Source organism: Perca fluviatilis, chromosome 2 (genome assembly GCF_010015445.1).
Source record: "Perca fluviatilis chromosome 2, GENO_Pfluv_1.0, whole genome shotgun sequence".
NCBI classification, from domain to species: domain Eukaryota; kingdom Metazoa; phylum Chordata; class Actinopteri; order Perciformes; family Percidae; genus Perca; species Perca fluviatilis.
The window spans coordinates 23,342,690-23,359,933 of NC_053113.1; the positions used below are offsets into that span (position 1 = coordinate 23,342,690).

The following is a 17,244-nucleotide window of genomic DNA, read 5'->3' on the forward strand; positions in this document are numbered from 1 at the left end:
TAATTACATTTGCAAAGTAGACAGATTTCCTGGAATTGATATACAACATGCCCAGACATGTACAGTAATTGGCCACTTTTGCTGCAGTGCTGAACTTTTGTCCTCTGTGTCTTTGCCTTGGTGCAGACACAGACCAGTGTGTGCACACATTTTTGCCAGAGGTGGATATGATCATGTACATTTTGTGTCAAAATGGCCTCTGTCATATCAGTTGAAGCTGCAGCTCATGTTACCACAATCTTCACAAATTAACTGTCTTATCAACATATGTTTTAGGAAAACGAAGACAATGTTGTGATTTGCAAGAAAAAAAAGTTTATAGAAAGTTTATGGAAAGACTAGGTAGGTCAATATAATATAATAATATAATAATTGTGGCATTTTCTTATGCATTTAAATTAAAGACCTTGACCATGATGAATTTGCAAAAAGTTCTTAAAAGTGGTTATTTTACTCAGTGGGATTCGATTAGCTTTAATGCTGTGTTTTGTTAAATAAAAAAAAAACTTTGGACAACATTGGAAAGAAGTCCCAATACATACAGTAAATGGAATGATTTGTATGCAAGTAATAAATAAGTACCTACTTTCCAGTGTGCCCCCACCATGCAGATAAAATCAGTAACTTGACATTGAACCCTGCTCTTCCCCAACAGATAGGTCTACAATTCAGCTGGGTTCAGCCAATCCTGGAGCAGCACACTGACGTCATGACATCTGCAGCTCATAGAGATGAAAGCTTATCAAATAATTTAATGTCGACAAATTTCAAATAGACAGGCATATTAGACTACAAACCAGAATTATGTCATGAGGAGTCACGTTTAAAAAAAACTTGTAAATGGGGACACTGTGAAGGACCATTAGAGGTCCCCCACTGTTGGTGAGCCGCATGGCTGGTGATCAAAATTCAGAAGACCGACTACTATGGAACAGCCATCAAATAAACCACACACACAGGGGAGGGACAGTGAGAGAGATTAGACATTTGTTAACCCAACCGTCTTCATCGTCACTCGACTCCCAGCTGAAAGGAAACGCTGTTATTGATCACATTTTGCTTTAACTGAGCTTAGTCAGGCTGCGTGTTTGGCTCTCTGTGGGACCGGCCCGCTCTTTGATGTAGGCAGGCTGATCACAGATCAGATACACGCGCTTCAAATCCATAAAGCCACCCCCATCTCCCCGCCTTTGATCTGGGCGCTGTAGTCCTCGAGCTGCTGCTGCTTCTCTCTGTGTGTAGTGCTGGGTTGGAGCAGCAGCGCTGACATGGTGAGCGGACCGGTGCGGGAAACACACCACCACACCTCTCACCGGTCTGCTTTCGACTTTTAACAACCAATACTTTGATCAACAGGCTCCTTTTTTTTAAGCAGGTAAGAAGAGCTTTTGATTAGCTTTTGGACATTCACGGCGAAAGCCTTTGGTTCATTTCAGAATACAAGGCACACACCTCTAGTCTTTAAATGTATATTACAAGTATGATATGCTATTATTATAGACACACTGTAAGAGAAACTGACGATAATGACGCTTTGAAGTCACGAGTTGGTAAACACTCGCTTTACACGTATGAATATTTGAATGCTTTTTAGTTAGGGATGTAGGGTAGTCGACATGGTAACAATATTATGGGGTTTTGAGACTTTTAGACATCGTATGCATCCTATGTACAAAGTCTTCCTCTTGTAAAGCTGTGGAAGCTGTCTGGGCTTTTACTGTGTCGCTCTGCTGGTGGGACTTTAATTAAACAGCATCAATTAACTCTGCTACAGTTTGCACGTGCGTGTTGTTAATTTTTAACTCGTGCTTCACAGCCTATACCTGCTTTATTGTCGTGTTTTTAAATGTTTAAACAAACCTGAATTTGCCTGTATAATCATAACATCATTTTATTCTTTACCTCAGGAGATTTGACCCAACCAAAAACATTTGTCTTATAGAGAAGAGACAACATGATAACGTACTTAATCTAAATATTTTATTGTGTCCGTTTTCCAGCTGCACGCAACCAGTGGCTCATCAAAATGGTCTGCTGGATCCTTCAACACACCTTCTCACTTCTAACTGTGCATGTCATATATTCAACTCTGGTAAGCATTTCATCAGACATTGTATTTTAAGCACAAGTAAGCAAGATAATTTAGTGTTTTTGATTTGCTCACCTAGCCTATAATTACCAAAAATCTATTATTATTGTGTGTATAGTTTGTCGATGAAGTCTTGTAAACATTTACAAAGAAACGTACAAGGAAATATACACTGCACATACAGTTTTACATTACCTGCTCCATTTAATTTAATTATATTCTACTGTTTTGAGTGTCGAAGTTCATTTTGACTGATAGGAAATAATGGTTCAACAAAAAAAAATCTTAACTCAAGGTCAACTTAATAGCTTTTTTTCAAAGCTTTCAAGCACATTTTCTCAATGAAAACTAAGTAAACCACAACTTCTGGGGAAAACTTCTCCAAAAGTGAGCTACATAGGCTACAAACTCTAAATTTGTGCACAACTGAACTTGAACTGCACTGCATGCCAGTGTTAAACAGGCAACTGCTCAGTCCTCCCTCTCTCTCTCAGTCCTTGCTGGTAACGCTCTGACAATGCTGAGTATCATTTTACCTTTGTCCACTGCACTGTCCTAATTGGGTTTGCTATCTACGTTCTAGTCTCTGGTTTTGACGATCCCTGTATTGTTGCTTGTTACTTAGATTCTGCTCCAGCAGAAAACTATACCGTTTTCATCTCATCCCAACAGTATCATACTTGTTTTCAAGAATTCAATTCAATTTTATTTATAGTAACAAATCAATCAAACAAGAGTTATCTCAAAACACTTCACAGATAGAGTAGGTCTAGACCACACACTATAATTTACAAAGATCCAACAATTCCAGTAATTCCCCCAAGAGTCCAAGGCGGGGGTGGATCCCCTTAAACTATTATAGGAGAGATTATTATGCATAGCTGTGGATTCAATCTGCTTTTTCTGTTATGGATAAAAAGTGGTGATGAAATACAGAAATCTCTAACTTTCACCAAATGACTGTCCCTCTCAGATTCCTGTGCAGGCCGAGGAAGAGACCAGAGAATGCAGAGAACAGGAATACAAGGACCGGTTTGGGAACTGTAAACCCTGCAAGCAGTGTGATGCAGGACAGGAGCTATCAAAGGTTGGAACACAATTGTTTTGGAATCACCTTTTAAATAAAATAACTTTAGTTTAAAAAAGAGAAGATCTGTCTGAAGTACTCTGTTCACACAGGAGCATTTTTCCATAGAGCCACTAAGGAAGAAATATTGTCACTTGTTTATTTAGGAAGAGGAAAGTGTAGTAACACAAAGGATCCATAACCGGTCAGTTTAATCAACTTCCTTAAACTGAAAAGAAGTGGGATGGATTAATCCTGTGGTGAAAAAAACCTGCACAAAAAAATGTAAAACCGTTGGGTTGATGTAAAGAATGGACATTACTGTTTAGAGAAGTGTATCTTATCCAGGGAACCAACATTATTTATTACTTCCTCTCTTTCATGCAGAGAACAGCCAAGCCGTTATTAGCTTTTGTAGAACACCGACCCCTCTTTAATCAGTCACACCCATACTTTTGACCTTCTGCAGCTGAATGGCTTCCATTGTTTTTCCCCATTGCACCCTGTCCAACTTATTGTCTTCACTGTTTGAAGCAAGCCATGCCTTAGCTTGCTGCTCTTTCGACTGGGAATAGTTTTTTTCCACCAACTTAGCCACAGGTTTTTGTGTGCTTTGTACAAACAGACCTCTATTGTGTCAGCTTAGGCTTTCCTCTCTGGCAGCAGCTATGCACCTACTTTTGCAAGTGTAGACAGTGATGTAAAGGTGAGTGAAGTATAATCACCGATCAGTTTGTGGAAAGCAAACATATTAAGAAACCTTTTACTTTTTTTGATTCATTTAACAGTAAATAATGGTACACCTCAAACCTCTCAATCTTAACAAGTAATATGTTGTATCATATGCAGCTTTGCAAAATGTTATTACATAAAACAATAAGGTCATTCTACCTGTGCAGTTTTTTTTTTTTTTTAAGTTTAGTACAAAAGGTTAAAGGTTATGACAGTAAAGTCAATTGCAGCTACAGTTCAACAGCTCATAAACGACAATTAAGTTGAATCAAAATAGTTTAAACAGAAGCTGAACATTATAACCTTAATGAATATAGGTCCTTATAGGATATATTGCAGGGCTGTTGTGTTAGACTAGCTAGGTGTACCTAATAAACTAGCTACTGAATGCATAAGAAGTATACCTGCCATTTTCTGATGCCATTCACCCTGATGGGCCTAAGAAAACAAGATAGGACTGTAAGCTAAATGGCTTCAGAAGTTGTTGTTTGTTTGACCTCAACTTAATTTCAGTTTATTATACAGTAAGGCATATATTTACATTATAAATAGTAATGGCAGCTTTGGGGTTTCTGTAAAAAAAAAAAAATGCTGGTAAACTGACTTTAGGTGGGTTTACACTCCACTACATCTTTGAGTTCAAGTGAAAAAACTCTGTATCACCCTTGACATCTGTTGCACACATGCATTTAAGCCCAGTTGCCTTTAATCTCAGTGCACACAGACATGCACTCTGTGGTTGGTAATACGCTTCAGTAGTCCTCGTGTTCCTATGGCAGCTCAACAGGCATGAATTCTGCTAGCCACCCTGGGGTCCTGGTTAATAATTGGCTGCCTCATTCTTTTTTTTCTGAAGGTAGCAGGATGCCAGCTCTCTGTGGCGACCTAGGCCTGCACTCAGAGAAAGTTTCCCAGAGAAACAACTTTTGATCTGAGCTCTGCGTAACCAAGACAATCTGTCCATATTCTGAAAGGCCGGGCTGACTGTTGGGAGGATAGCAGACCTTTGGAGTCACTCTGTGCAGCTGCCATAGAGATCCCAGAGGAATGTGCCCCAGTTTGCTCTGGAAGTTTGCCTCTGGAAGCCGCCCATAGGCAACCTGAAAAACATCAATTAGCCCCTTCACACTAACTGTAGCTAAAAGAACCACCCACACAGAGGAGACATCAATTAAAACCAGTTATTCTTTTTCAGACATATTTCATTCTAGGTTTCATTCATAAGTTGCCTCGTCTCTTGTGTTGTGTCAAGCATGAAGGAGAAGGGGTGAATTGCTTTCCAGTGCATGCTGGAAAACTGCCATTGGTTCAAAAAAATGCAGGGACACAACTTTGATGTGTCAACATCTTGTAGTATGTAGCAAGAGTGTAACATTTCCTTCGGGCCACACTCGCAGGGCAAAGGACTTCTGCATGGTACTTGCTAAAGAGAGACAAAGGAGTGCATAAGCAACAGAAGGGTCAAAATCAGAGTGGCCAGACATTAGCTCCACTATTCTTGTGTCTGTTGAAACCGGACAGTAAGAAAAAAAGCTCTAAAAGTGTAATAGAAAAAGGAAAACAAAAGGAGTAAGAGTGTGTTTGGTCCCGGACAGAACACTGCTTTAACTAACGTGCATTGTTTTCAGCGTTGTTTCATTACCAGATGACTGGCCGCCCCCCTTGTGATTCCCTCCTAATCTCAGAAATATCTCTGCGTCTGAACATGCTTCAGGTCCCAGCCAGCTCTCACCGCTCCTCTCCCCTCCACACTGCTGTTATGCTTGGCAGTCTCACCCAAACTAGATCAGGAGATAGGACAGGGAAATGGGATGTTAAGCATCTGCTTTTTTTGTAGGGCTTTGACGCATAATCACCTTAAAGTACAATATGGTAATGGAGGGACAGGCACACTTGAATGTTGATTTGCTTTATTTTCATTTTTTAATATTAGAGAAAGAAATAATTAATATTTCTATTAATTATTTCTTTCTAATTAATATTTTAATTAGAAAGAAATAATAAATAAATATTTTTTAATACTAAAAAATATTTCTTTCTCGACTACATCCCTTGTAGTTTCCTCCCCAAATGTTTTGTTTTATCTCATTCATTTGAATAGTATACACATAATCTACCTGTAGAGCAACATAAACATTGTTAAAATATTTTTCAAATCAGTGAGGTTTAACAGACTGAATATGTATTCTTTCGTTATTGGTGGCCGTTTTATGGTAGTTTTGTGTTGGAAAGGGCTTATACATTGTGTACTCACCCTTTTCATATAATAATAACATCAACATCACAGATTACTACAGAGTATAGTCTTTCTTTCAGCTGCTAAATTAGTCTCAGTCAGTGCAGGATGTCAGCTCTGTAGAGCTTTGTTAGCAGGGATAAAAGACAAAAGAGATCACTTCTTGATGATCTGTGCTGCCTGGATCAAAGAGGCAGAAGTTGGCTCCATTTTCCGTTTTTTTGTTTCAGTGCTCTGACCTGCCCGTGTCTACGTGGCATCAGCCCCCATCCTGCCATGTGGTGCCCCACAGGCAGAGCTTGTGCCAGTGCTGGGCTTAGGGGAGATAAATCATCGCTGGGCCCTTTCCTTCATGTGGAAGTGGGTCACAGAACCACTGTGAGGTACCCTGCACTGGCTGGGCCTACAGCGCTTTCTCAAGTAATAGCAGTAAAAGTTCCCAGCCTCCACTGGCTCAGTCTGAGCTTCATTCCCCTCAGACAGGCAAAGCCATGGCTTGCAACAGTGGGCGGCCGAGTTTCTTTATTCCGCCTTTCCCCTCTTTATCACTCATCAGCCACCCCCTCTCTGTTTCTCACTCTTTCTATGTCTCCTCCCTCTGTTCCCCCCTACCTCCACTGTTCCCTTCGCTGCCCTGCTGGAGAGCAAGGCCTTATATGGAGAGTTCACAACAACAGCTGCAATAGTCCAGCCCTAGCTGGTGCACCTCAGGCCAGGCCTGGCCCAAGGGTTCAATGTCAGGCTCACATGTGTATGGATGGAAGGACTGAAATCCTTATCTTCTGTCCCAACTCAATGGTTCCATCCCACGATCACATATTTGCCTCTTCCCTCCCTTTTTATTTCTTGCCAGCCTGCGTCCCCAAAACCAACCCCCATATCAGACTCTTGTGCCCACATTCCAGCAGGACTGCATGCCCGGCAGTGAAATGGGACACGGGGGAAGAGAGAAGAGAGAAGTCTGTTTGAAGCTGGCCTTCACTTTAATGATATATGAGCCCCCCCGCCCCACACACCCCCTTTCTGGCTTTGGATTGCAGTGTGGCAACACTGGACAACAGGAGGGCAGCTGCTATGGAGCTGATAATGAATGATCAATGTATGATGTCATCCCTGCAGGGTCTTTTCACTCAGTGTACAGTAATATCATCTGTCATGTAAATGTCAGTTTGTTATTGAGGTCACCAGTCTTTCAACATAACTTTTAGGGATTTGACGGAGAACCAATTAGGAAAGAGCCACAACAAGACTAACATTGGCAGATGGAAATGAGCAGCTGGAGCAGTAATGACAATTAATACATTTGGAATTAATTCAGTGTTGAGATTGGGTTCCTTTTACCATTCATTTTGCTTCTAAACTATACCAGACATCTGCATTTCATAAATTGCCAGTTGCTGTATATAACACGAAAACATTGTGACATGAAAAAAAGACTTAATCCAACTCTAAAATACCTAGAAATAACTATTGCAACCCAACAAGATGCATATTTGATCTTCTGTCTATAATTTACTCATAGATGAACAATAAAGTGTTGTCCTCAAATATATCTTTCATAATTTAGATTTTGCTTAGCTCAGGTGAACAAATGCTCAAAAGGTGGTTCAGCATTAGATCAGTCACATGGTGGTAGGAAGCTGTTCCTTTTTAAGTGCACTTTCAATTGTTGAAGACAAAAAGAGTATTTGTCTTATTTTCTCCCTATACCTCTCTCCATAATCCTTGCCCCCTTCCTGAAGTGTTTCCTTTGCTTGCTGGCCTCTCAATCAACGGGACACTCGGAGTCTGCTTGGAGAGGGAGTCACACAAAAACCCAGCAATAAACTTGCAATAATACAACAGTGGGTGTCCCCTAGGGCCTTTATTATTCAAATGCTTGGCCTTTCTGGGTCTTGCAGCGGAAGGCCGCTCATTCATACTGAGAGAGTCAGGGAGATTATTGCCAGTGTAAGATGGACTCTCAAAAGAGGCAGGCCATTGTTCTCTTCTGATCCCGCTAGCCAATATCATTCTTTAATTCCAGACCCCTCGTAGTCCACATTTAAGCCCTCTTTTCACCAGCTTCACATCTCCCCAAACCCCGACCCCACCTCTTACTCGGTGTATTTCTCCCGTTAATCCCCCCAGGAATGTGGCTTTGGTTATGGAGAGGATGCCCGGTGCGTGCCCTGCCGGAGCAGTCGCTTCAAGGAGGACCGGAGCCTACAGAAGTGCAAACCCTGCCTGGACTGTGGACTGATCAACCGCTTCCAGAAGGGCAACTGTTCCACCACCAGCAACGCTGTGTGTGGCGACTGTCTGCCGGGGTGAGAGGACAGAAACAGTTGTGGTATTCTGTGGTTGTGTGTGCTTTTCACAATAATAGACACAGAAGAATTATAGAAACATGTTTTAACATAACAGTATTTTTAATATGTGACACTATGAACTGAGTTTGTGCATGTTTGCTGCTCCTATGTTTATGACCGCTTGTAGTATGAAGGTTAAAACATGTCATTTCTGTGTCTTCAACAGATATTACAGGAAGACAAAATTAAGTGGTTTCCAAGACATGGAGTGTATACTCTGTGGGGACCCTCCGCCTCCTTATGAGCCTCACTGTAAGCACCTTTCTTTTACCTCTTGGCCTAACATTAGTGGGACTTTTCTTTTTTTAAATGTTCCCACTGTAGGTGATGTTTTAACAATGTTTTAACATGAAACAACAGGGATACAATAGTCTAAAAGCAAACATCAACAGCTATAGCACACTATTGAACTTCTAGCTACATGCTACCAAAACCAAACTAAGGTTGCAGTGCCACAACAAAGCCTGCACACACACACAACATGCCAGCACAAGGTCTTTGGTGTAACCAGAACTACAGACTTTAAAGGGTGGAGCGGCCATAGTTAATTCACTAAGTCTTACTGAGCCAAGCAGCAATGCTATATGTGCAAATAAATGGTTGGATTTACAAGCTGAGCAGTTGAAAAGCTGAATGGATACCACTAACATAATACTGGATTTGCCAACACTGAATTATATTAGCTTAGAATGTCACTCATGTTCAGCACTCAATTTGGATTGAATCAGCAAACTTCCTTGAACAAAACCCTCATTAATATTTCTAGACAAAACATGTCTCAATAGCATAAAAAAAAAAGATCCATTATGCAAAAAGGAGACAGGAGGTGTGCAACAGTATGTTCACAAAGCAGGACTCACATTCCAGTAGGCTACAGATCCAATTAACGTCTGTCTTCCGGCCATTAGAAGTAGTTAAGCACAACCTTATGATTTCAGGTTTCCACATAAAACTAACAGGCGAGTGAACTTATACCTTTGGTAATTGAGTGTGACTTCCTGATGGTAGAAGAGGCTGCAGCTGTTTCTGTGGAGACTTTTTGGCAGCATGAGCATCCGAGCAGTCCCAGCCAGGGTTAGCACCCCAGTGTTACATAAATGGAGACTCTTGGATATCGACAACTCAAAAAAATCTTGTTTGCTCACAAGCCCAAATGTAAAGAATCCTTTTTCATCAGACCATCCAGTTTTTGTTTGGTTTTTAATTCAGTGTCTTCTTCAGTCTAGATTCTTTTTAAATATCTTGTTGTGTGATGAACGCTGGCCTTGAGACAACTGGCCTCCCTCTATCTGCTCATTTGTCCATCTGTGCAGCTTCCCGTTTTCATACTGGAGGAGGCCTGCAAAACAAAATAGCCATTGTGTCTGAAAACATAGCTGGTAGTTAGCTCCTACTGGGACTCTCGGTGGAGCATTTCCAAATGTTTGAAAGTCTTGCTCCCTCCCTCCAGTGTTATCTTGAGGAGGGTGGTGAAAACTTGAAGGGCAGATCATTCTAATAGGCCACACTGGCCCCTGGGCAACGGTGCATCTGTGCAGGGGAGACAGTCGCCGTCTGGGGTGGACTGTAAATCTTAACCCCCCCCCCCCGTTCTCCTCCCTTTTCCCCCAGTGGCTTTTAGGAGCCAAGTAAAAAACAAGATTGTGTTTTATGGATTTTCTTCAGCCTCTTTAATGTGTTTCATGTGCTGGAGTTTTTAACTGTCACAGTAGATCTCAGAGAGCTGACTAGCCCATGCTACCATGCTACACACAGGCATGTAGACCGATACATGTACGCACACAAACTAAAAAAAAATGCTACCTGCTCTTTGTAGCTTATCCCTGTATTGTCCTTGTTATTGTTTCCAACTGGGTTTGACACAAGTCAGATAAGAAACAATGGTATGGAAGTGCAGCTATACAACAAGTTATCTTTTGATATTTTTATTCTTATGCTTTTACATGCCGCTATAAGTGTGTGTGAAGATTACACAAATGAAACCTTATCCAACAAACCACTGTCCCTCCTGATAACCTTACTGCTCCATCTTGTACCATGAAGAAAACATAATCTGTATCTGCTCTTGCAGCATGCTCACTGACTTGAAAGTTTCATGCAATCAGTTCTCACCACAGACGGCACAAAGCATATTAGGCTGGCAAAGTACAGGAAACATTCCTAGCTACAATCGCCTGCCACTAATTCAAACCTGAGCCTTTAAATATTCTCATACTCCGACGTTGGCAGCTGGAATGATGATCTCTGCTGATTGCAGATCAGTTTATCCTCACTGCTCTCTTAATCAAGTTATCATGCAATTATCCAACCACAACCTCACAGCAATAATTATGTTAGGTGTTGTCACATTACAAGAAGTGATGATTGTAAAATGTTTTACCACTTTAAAAGAATGCAAAATGTTGTCTGTTGTACCGACTTTAATAATACTGCCTGAAATACGCTATGCCATAGGCACTAAAGTTCAAAAAGAGTTCCTGCAAAAGTGCAAGTATACTTGCATCTGGAGAAGCTAATCTAAAACAGACTTTCATGTGAATGCTCACTAACTAGTAGAGGAAACTGAATACATGATCAAAGATTTAAGGGAATAACCGATGATAAGATGCACATCTCCTCGAACTAAACTCATACATTTCATATTCTCTCTGAAATGGCATCAAATCAAGCAACGCTGTTACATTTTCGTAACTTTGAAAGCCAGAGTGGGCTACAGCTAATTCCCTTGTTAACATATTCACTGAATTACATTTTTGAATGTGTTTTCAAGTTACGTCGAGCTGACTAGAGACACCAGATCTTAAGAGCTACTTTAAGCTACTCACCAGGGTTATGATCTAGAATAGCATGGCCTCTAAAAAACAATGTATAATAATCTGATTCAGGTCCAAGCCTTTATTGTTCCTCATATGTAAATTGAGTCAGAGTGGTCAACCCAAGGTTCTGGGTATAAATTCAGGGTTGTACCATTATACATGTCTAAACATGAAATAGAAAGCATTGTTTTCACAGAAAAATATTTATTTTCTCTCTTCTGTTATTCAGAGTTCTGTGTAAAGAAGCTCTTAAAAGAGTGCAGACAAAAAGACTTAGAGGTGTAAAGAAGTGCTCCATTTTTATTAGGAGTATGTGGCATCCCATAAAGTCAACTTGCAGGGAGTGTATAAAAGGCTGTGGTTTATTGGTCTGGTTTGTGTGTAGATAATATCAGCAGGTGAGGTCTCTTCAATGGCCCAGTGTTTATCTGTTTGCTGCAGCTGCTGGGCCTCTGATAACAGGCTGTCTTTGTGTTTCTGGGCAGATGATGCTCACCTTGGATGAGTTGAATATAAACACGATGGTCAGATGTTATGTATTACCAGTACAATACAGTGTCTGTGTAAAGGAAGATTCTGATGGTAATCCCTGCTATGACAACTAATTATGAGTCTCAAACATGAATATAAAACATGGTGATATTACTCCTTGTCATTATGAAAAAAAAAAATACACAGTTTTGGTAATATATTTTTTATATACAGTATATTATTTTAATAGTAAGAGAATACCCCTGTGCCCTGTCTCTCTACTGTGATTTAATGTTCACTTGTGTAAAAGGTGAAACTTTGTCATTCAGTGTGATCAGTATGATTAAATGCACACAAAAATGTAATTGTAATACAAATACCCTTAAATAAACTGCTAATTAGCAGTTGACATGATTTTAGCTGCTGTACCAGTTTTAAAGATCTGGAATGTGGCATTATTTTTTTTAATAACAGTAATAAGTCATGTTTTTTACATTATCAGTGCCAGTGTCAGTGCTTATGTCAAAATGCTTCTTTATGATACCCTCTGGGTCTAACTGGGTAAGTTTCCAAGCTGCTAAGGGTTATTTATTTATTTTTTTCTTTCCTTTAGAAAGAATGTTAAAATACCCTTATCCCCTATCTGGCTGAATAAAAAAACTGCCCAAAGCTAAAGTAATGTTTACAGTGTGTAACAAAGAGATCTTAGATGTGAAAAGGTTGAAACCAGTTCCCTTCATGAATAATGTACTGAAAAGCAAAAAAGGGCTCACTGAAAAAGATTTTCTCAAACAAAGTCATTCACTATATTTGCCATATTAATCAATAATAATAATCTCTCACAATTTATTTTTTCCCTACATGTCAGTCTTTTTTTACAGTGTCAGATCAGCATACTTTTAATGTTTGCTCTGCAATAACCCATACCCTCCCTATCATACATTAATTGATCAGGAAAATTATATTTGATTACTTTTATTGATCAGAGACAATTATGTTAAGCCAAATGTACATGGCCTCAGAGAGAAATGTCACTCAACCTGAGAATTTAGGCGTGCTACGGTTTCTTCTTCAACTTCCTCTTAAAGCTTCAAACCAGAGAACTGAGGTTGTTGTGAGGGTCATGCGGCTGATAACATTTGATATTTCAGTTATCATTCAGGATGTCTGGAAAGTCTCAGACTACTGTTTATTTGTTTACAATTTCTGTGTGATTAACAGTAACTTGCTGCTGCAGATACTGCTGGTTTTGTATTTTCATAACCCCGTTCTCCATGTAAATCCAGAACACCAAATGATTTGTTAATGTCACAGTTCAGTTTCAACCTGCAGTCAGAAAAAAATTGCTGCTTATCCCTAAAGCCACCTACACATAATAAGACATTTGCTCTTTGCGCACTGCTAGGTAGGGTGCAGAGGCAAAGCGCAGCGCAACTTCAGAACCGGAAAGTTTAGTTGTTTTCATTAGAATTACACGTCACCAATCAGGAATTGTAGTAATTAGACACAATGGTGATTTCTCTGATAGTGAGTGGAATGTGAGGGATTAATTTGTATGAGTATGAATCACCGGTTTATTGTGATCTTATTATCCAATCCATTCTTTTTTTTTACTGTGTAAATTTGAGCTAAATTCACATAAGTTTTAAGTATAAGCTATGTAATATGAGTAAAAGATTACGTCGTAATGAAAAATCTGAATTGTGTAGCTTTGTGTTTGTCACCTTACTTATACTTGAAAATGAAGGCCTTTTTCTTACTGCATTTACAAATACTACCAATAACCCCAAACCTTTAAAGCTGCTCAATATTAATATATATATATATATATATATATATATATATATATATATATATATATATATATATATATATATATATATATATATATATATATATATATAATTATATATATATATTAATATATATTAATATATTATCTTCAGCTTATTGATTTGGTTTTACAGCCCACAACTATAATGTTTTGGTTCACTCTCACCGACGCAGCTGTTTTCAGAGAAAAGCTCTGATGAACCTGCTTTACACTACCTGTCCAGGACCAAACAGCAGACAGACAGTCATCAACTAGTTGGTGAACATGGCGATGCGTTCAGCAGCTAAAGAGCCAGATATTTCCCTCAGGAGTTGGTGAAGACCAAAAAGAGAGCTAAAAGAATGAATATTGCACTCCCATTTATCAGATGTCCAGTAACACGACTCTAAATGAATGATAATGTTGCTTTGTAGCTGCTGGATGTGTAAAGAGGCTGTAAACTGTTTGCTAACACATTCACCATATCATAAGATGATCGATAATACGCAGTGTTGTTTTTACAGCTTCTTCAGCTGCGTAAGTGGCCAAAACAAAAAATCAAGTAATGCAGCTTTAAACAGTATCAGAAAAGACAAATAAGTCATGGTTGTCTTGTGTTCTTCCTTTTTGTAAAAAAAAAAAAAAAAGCCATTCAGATTGAGAATGATTAAAGTTTTTGTTGTGTTTTGAATTTTGCCACTCTTCAGTTTACATTTGGATGACTTATTGTGCCTTTTAGGATAATAACATGTAGCAGATGCCAGTTTTTTCAAACGAGTGCCAGTTCATCTGTCTTACGTTGTGATATCAAGCATTAAGCCATATTAAACCCTGATGTTCTGTATTTGTGGGAACTTGTATAATGAGGAACATTCTTGAGGCCAAAGTGTTGAGACATGAGAGTGTGACAAGTCCTGAAGCAGCTTAATCATAAAATCAGTGCATGTGCACAACTCACCACCACACACAGACAATGACACACAGAAGTGTAAAAAACACCTGTACACTCATATCTGACCTATTTCAAAAGCCTGACCAGCATGTCTGCTTCTTGATTTCAGGGCTGTGCGACTAGCATGTGGAGAGCCTGAGGGTGGGCGGGCGGTGGGGGGGTCTGTAAATCATCTTCTGTAGAGAACGAGACAGAGGCAGATAAAGAGAGAATCTGCCACAGGCGTTTCTCTTTAAACTCCTCTGTGCATTTCATTAGACTTACCAAAAAGATGACTGGCTCAAGGCACAAAGGAAAAATTTGTCTCATGTTACCTGTCTCTGATTGGCTGAGGAGTGTCAGATATTATGAAGTAACTGCACCATGTCATGTGTTATACCATACCTGCTATTCATGAGATAAGTTCTTCTGTGTTTACTCTGGTTTAATATTAATGCCCCTGTCATGTGGAAAATCAACAAATCAGTCAACATTTTAGACACTGCTGTTCAGCTGTGTTTCACATTCATCTCTCTCCGCCTTCTTTGCAGGCAGCGGGCGTGTGAACCTGGTGCCGCTGCCCTCGGTGGTGACCAGCCCGCGGGATATGGCCCTGGCCGCGGTCATCTGCAGTGCTCTGGCCACTGTGCTGCTGGCCCTGCTGGTCCTTTGTGTCATCTATTGCAAGAGACAGCTGCTGGAGAAGAAGCCCAGTGGTGAGTCACAACATCTGCGTGCGCGTGTTCATATTTTCTTGTGAATGTCCAAAAACTGTATCTTATGGGCTTCTTTAAAACAATTTAATAGAGTGGTGCTTTGAAAAATGTATGCAGGCTTAAGACCACTGCAGAGGCCTAAACTTTTCATGCACCACTGCAACTGCTCACTATGGAGGCAGTGCATTTTTCACAAGCCAGGGTTGCATGTGGTTCCATGCAGCGAGCATTGAACTTTGACCCCCTCCCAGGTTCTGGCATTTCAATGCACAGCCAATGAATCTCTAGTACAAATTGTTCTCTAGTCAAGATTACCAAAATGGAGGAAAAGCTCATACTTTACCATGTATTACGAAACATACTCAGTTGTCAGAAAGACCAAACAAAGAAGAAATACATAGTGATAAGTTTTTCCAAATGTGTTTCACAGTTGTGTGGAAATTGTAGCTAGAAGCAAAATATTTTTATTTTTGTATTTCTTAGTGCACTGAAGGGATGAATGTTGTGTAAGAAAGAGCTAACTACATGTATATTAAAATATGAGTGGCACTTATAGAGCCCTTAATAACGTAAATAAAGAGGAGTATATACAACTAGATGACCATGATTTCATAGCTCTTTTTTTAACCAACCGGAGTGCCAGTTTATCTGTCAGTTGTGATCTCTAGTGTTAAACCCTGATTGTTGCATATTTGTAGGAACTTGTATAATTAGCAGCATTCTTGAGACCAAAAGCGTTGAGTTTGTGAAACGTCCACGGGCAAAGAAGGAATCACAGGGAATACGTTTCCCTGGTAAGCTTGCCTGAAACAAAGAGTGTGGTAGAAGTTACCAAGGCATTACCAGTTATGTGTTTTTCTTACCGTAATGGTGTGAGGTGAATGCATGAGTTAAATACTCTTCACTCAGTCCAAACATGCAACCCTTCAATGCAAGCTGCTACAAAACACTAACACAGTTGCGTTTTCAATTATACAAAAGAATTTTAATCGGCTTCATGAACCGAGGGTTGTGAGGCATTTCCCAACACATAGGAGTGCGTGTTAATTTAGTCAGATAAACACCACAACTGGAGCTGTGAGGATTTCACCTATAGCAATTACACCAAAAGTTCCAGACTAGTTTCTGTTGTTATTCTTAACAGATGTGAAGCATTTCTTCTATAAAGTAGAAAGGTACCAACTTCTAATAAGGCATTCTTTATAAAAGGCAACATTTTGGGTTGCCAGGTTGTGAAAAACTTCTTTGGCTGTTTTTATCCCTTTTGTTTGGTAATAATGTAAGTAATAAATGTTGGTAAGCCATAACTAAATGCTTAAAAGGTTGTTAATAAATGCATTTTCGTTCAGAAGATAAGAGGTTATGTAAGGAGATGGCAAACCAGAAGTTATTTTAAAGGGCTTGTAACTGATCTGTAAAACATTAATAAACAATGAATTAACAATTAAGACAATTTATGAAGCTATCCTAAAGGATATATTATTATTATTATTATTATTATTATTATTATTATTATTATTATTATTATTATTATAATAAAGTGGTACCAGTAGAAGATCTCTGCTGTACAAGGACAAGGTTTGTTAAATGTCTTAGTCTGGGGTGTAATCACAATACACTTTGGGGAGTACAAGTACTCAGTATTCAGAGTGTAAATTGTCCCCCCACCCAATAATGTATTGATTTAGAGTATTTTTCTGCTCTTATAATGTGCATAAAATTTGGCACCGATCAACATTAATTTCCAGCGCAACGGTGAACCTGCAACACATTTTAACAAGAACGTCCGGACTTTCTCACTGTGGAGAAAGGACATATTAATAAGATAATATGACTTGACCTACCACTAGCAGTTCATTACATTAATTTCCAAAATCGAAGAGAAAACTAATCTAATATTGCATTTTAGCCACTTTTGGCGAATTTCATTGGAAAAAAGTTGGCAACACTCAGTCATCAAAACTTTGAGAAGCCCTGGTATAGTATGCCATAAAAAGGTAAAATGTAATATGGCATAAAAATG

General features: G+C 39.4%; 1 protein-coding gene across 3 annotated transcripts in view; it reads left to right on the forward strand.

The window, feature by feature from the left end:
* Positions 1-1,082: 1,082 nt before the first annotated feature.
* Positions 1,083-17,244, forward strand: part of LOC120554126 (tumor necrosis factor receptor superfamily member 19-like) — a 31,281-nt gene continuing 15,119 nt past the window's right edge. The window contains exons 1-6 of one of the 3 annotated variants that reach the window (XM_039792760.1): positions 1,083-1,375; positions 2,001-2,092; positions 3,063-3,176; positions 8,254-8,432; positions 8,641-8,726; positions 15,057-15,221. In XM_039792760.1, coding sequence (XP_039648694.1) covers positions 2,027-2,092; positions 3,063-3,176; positions 8,254-8,432; positions 8,641-8,726; positions 15,057-15,221 — 610 coding nt within the window. In that variant the 5' untranslated portion in view covers positions 1,083-1,375; positions 2,001-2,026. The remainder of the gene's footprint in view (positions 1,376-2,000; positions 2,093-3,062; positions 3,177-8,253; positions 8,433-8,640; positions 8,727-15,056; positions 15,222-17,244) is intronic. The other 2 variants (XM_039792753.1, XM_039792769.1) reach the window with 2 other exon arrangements.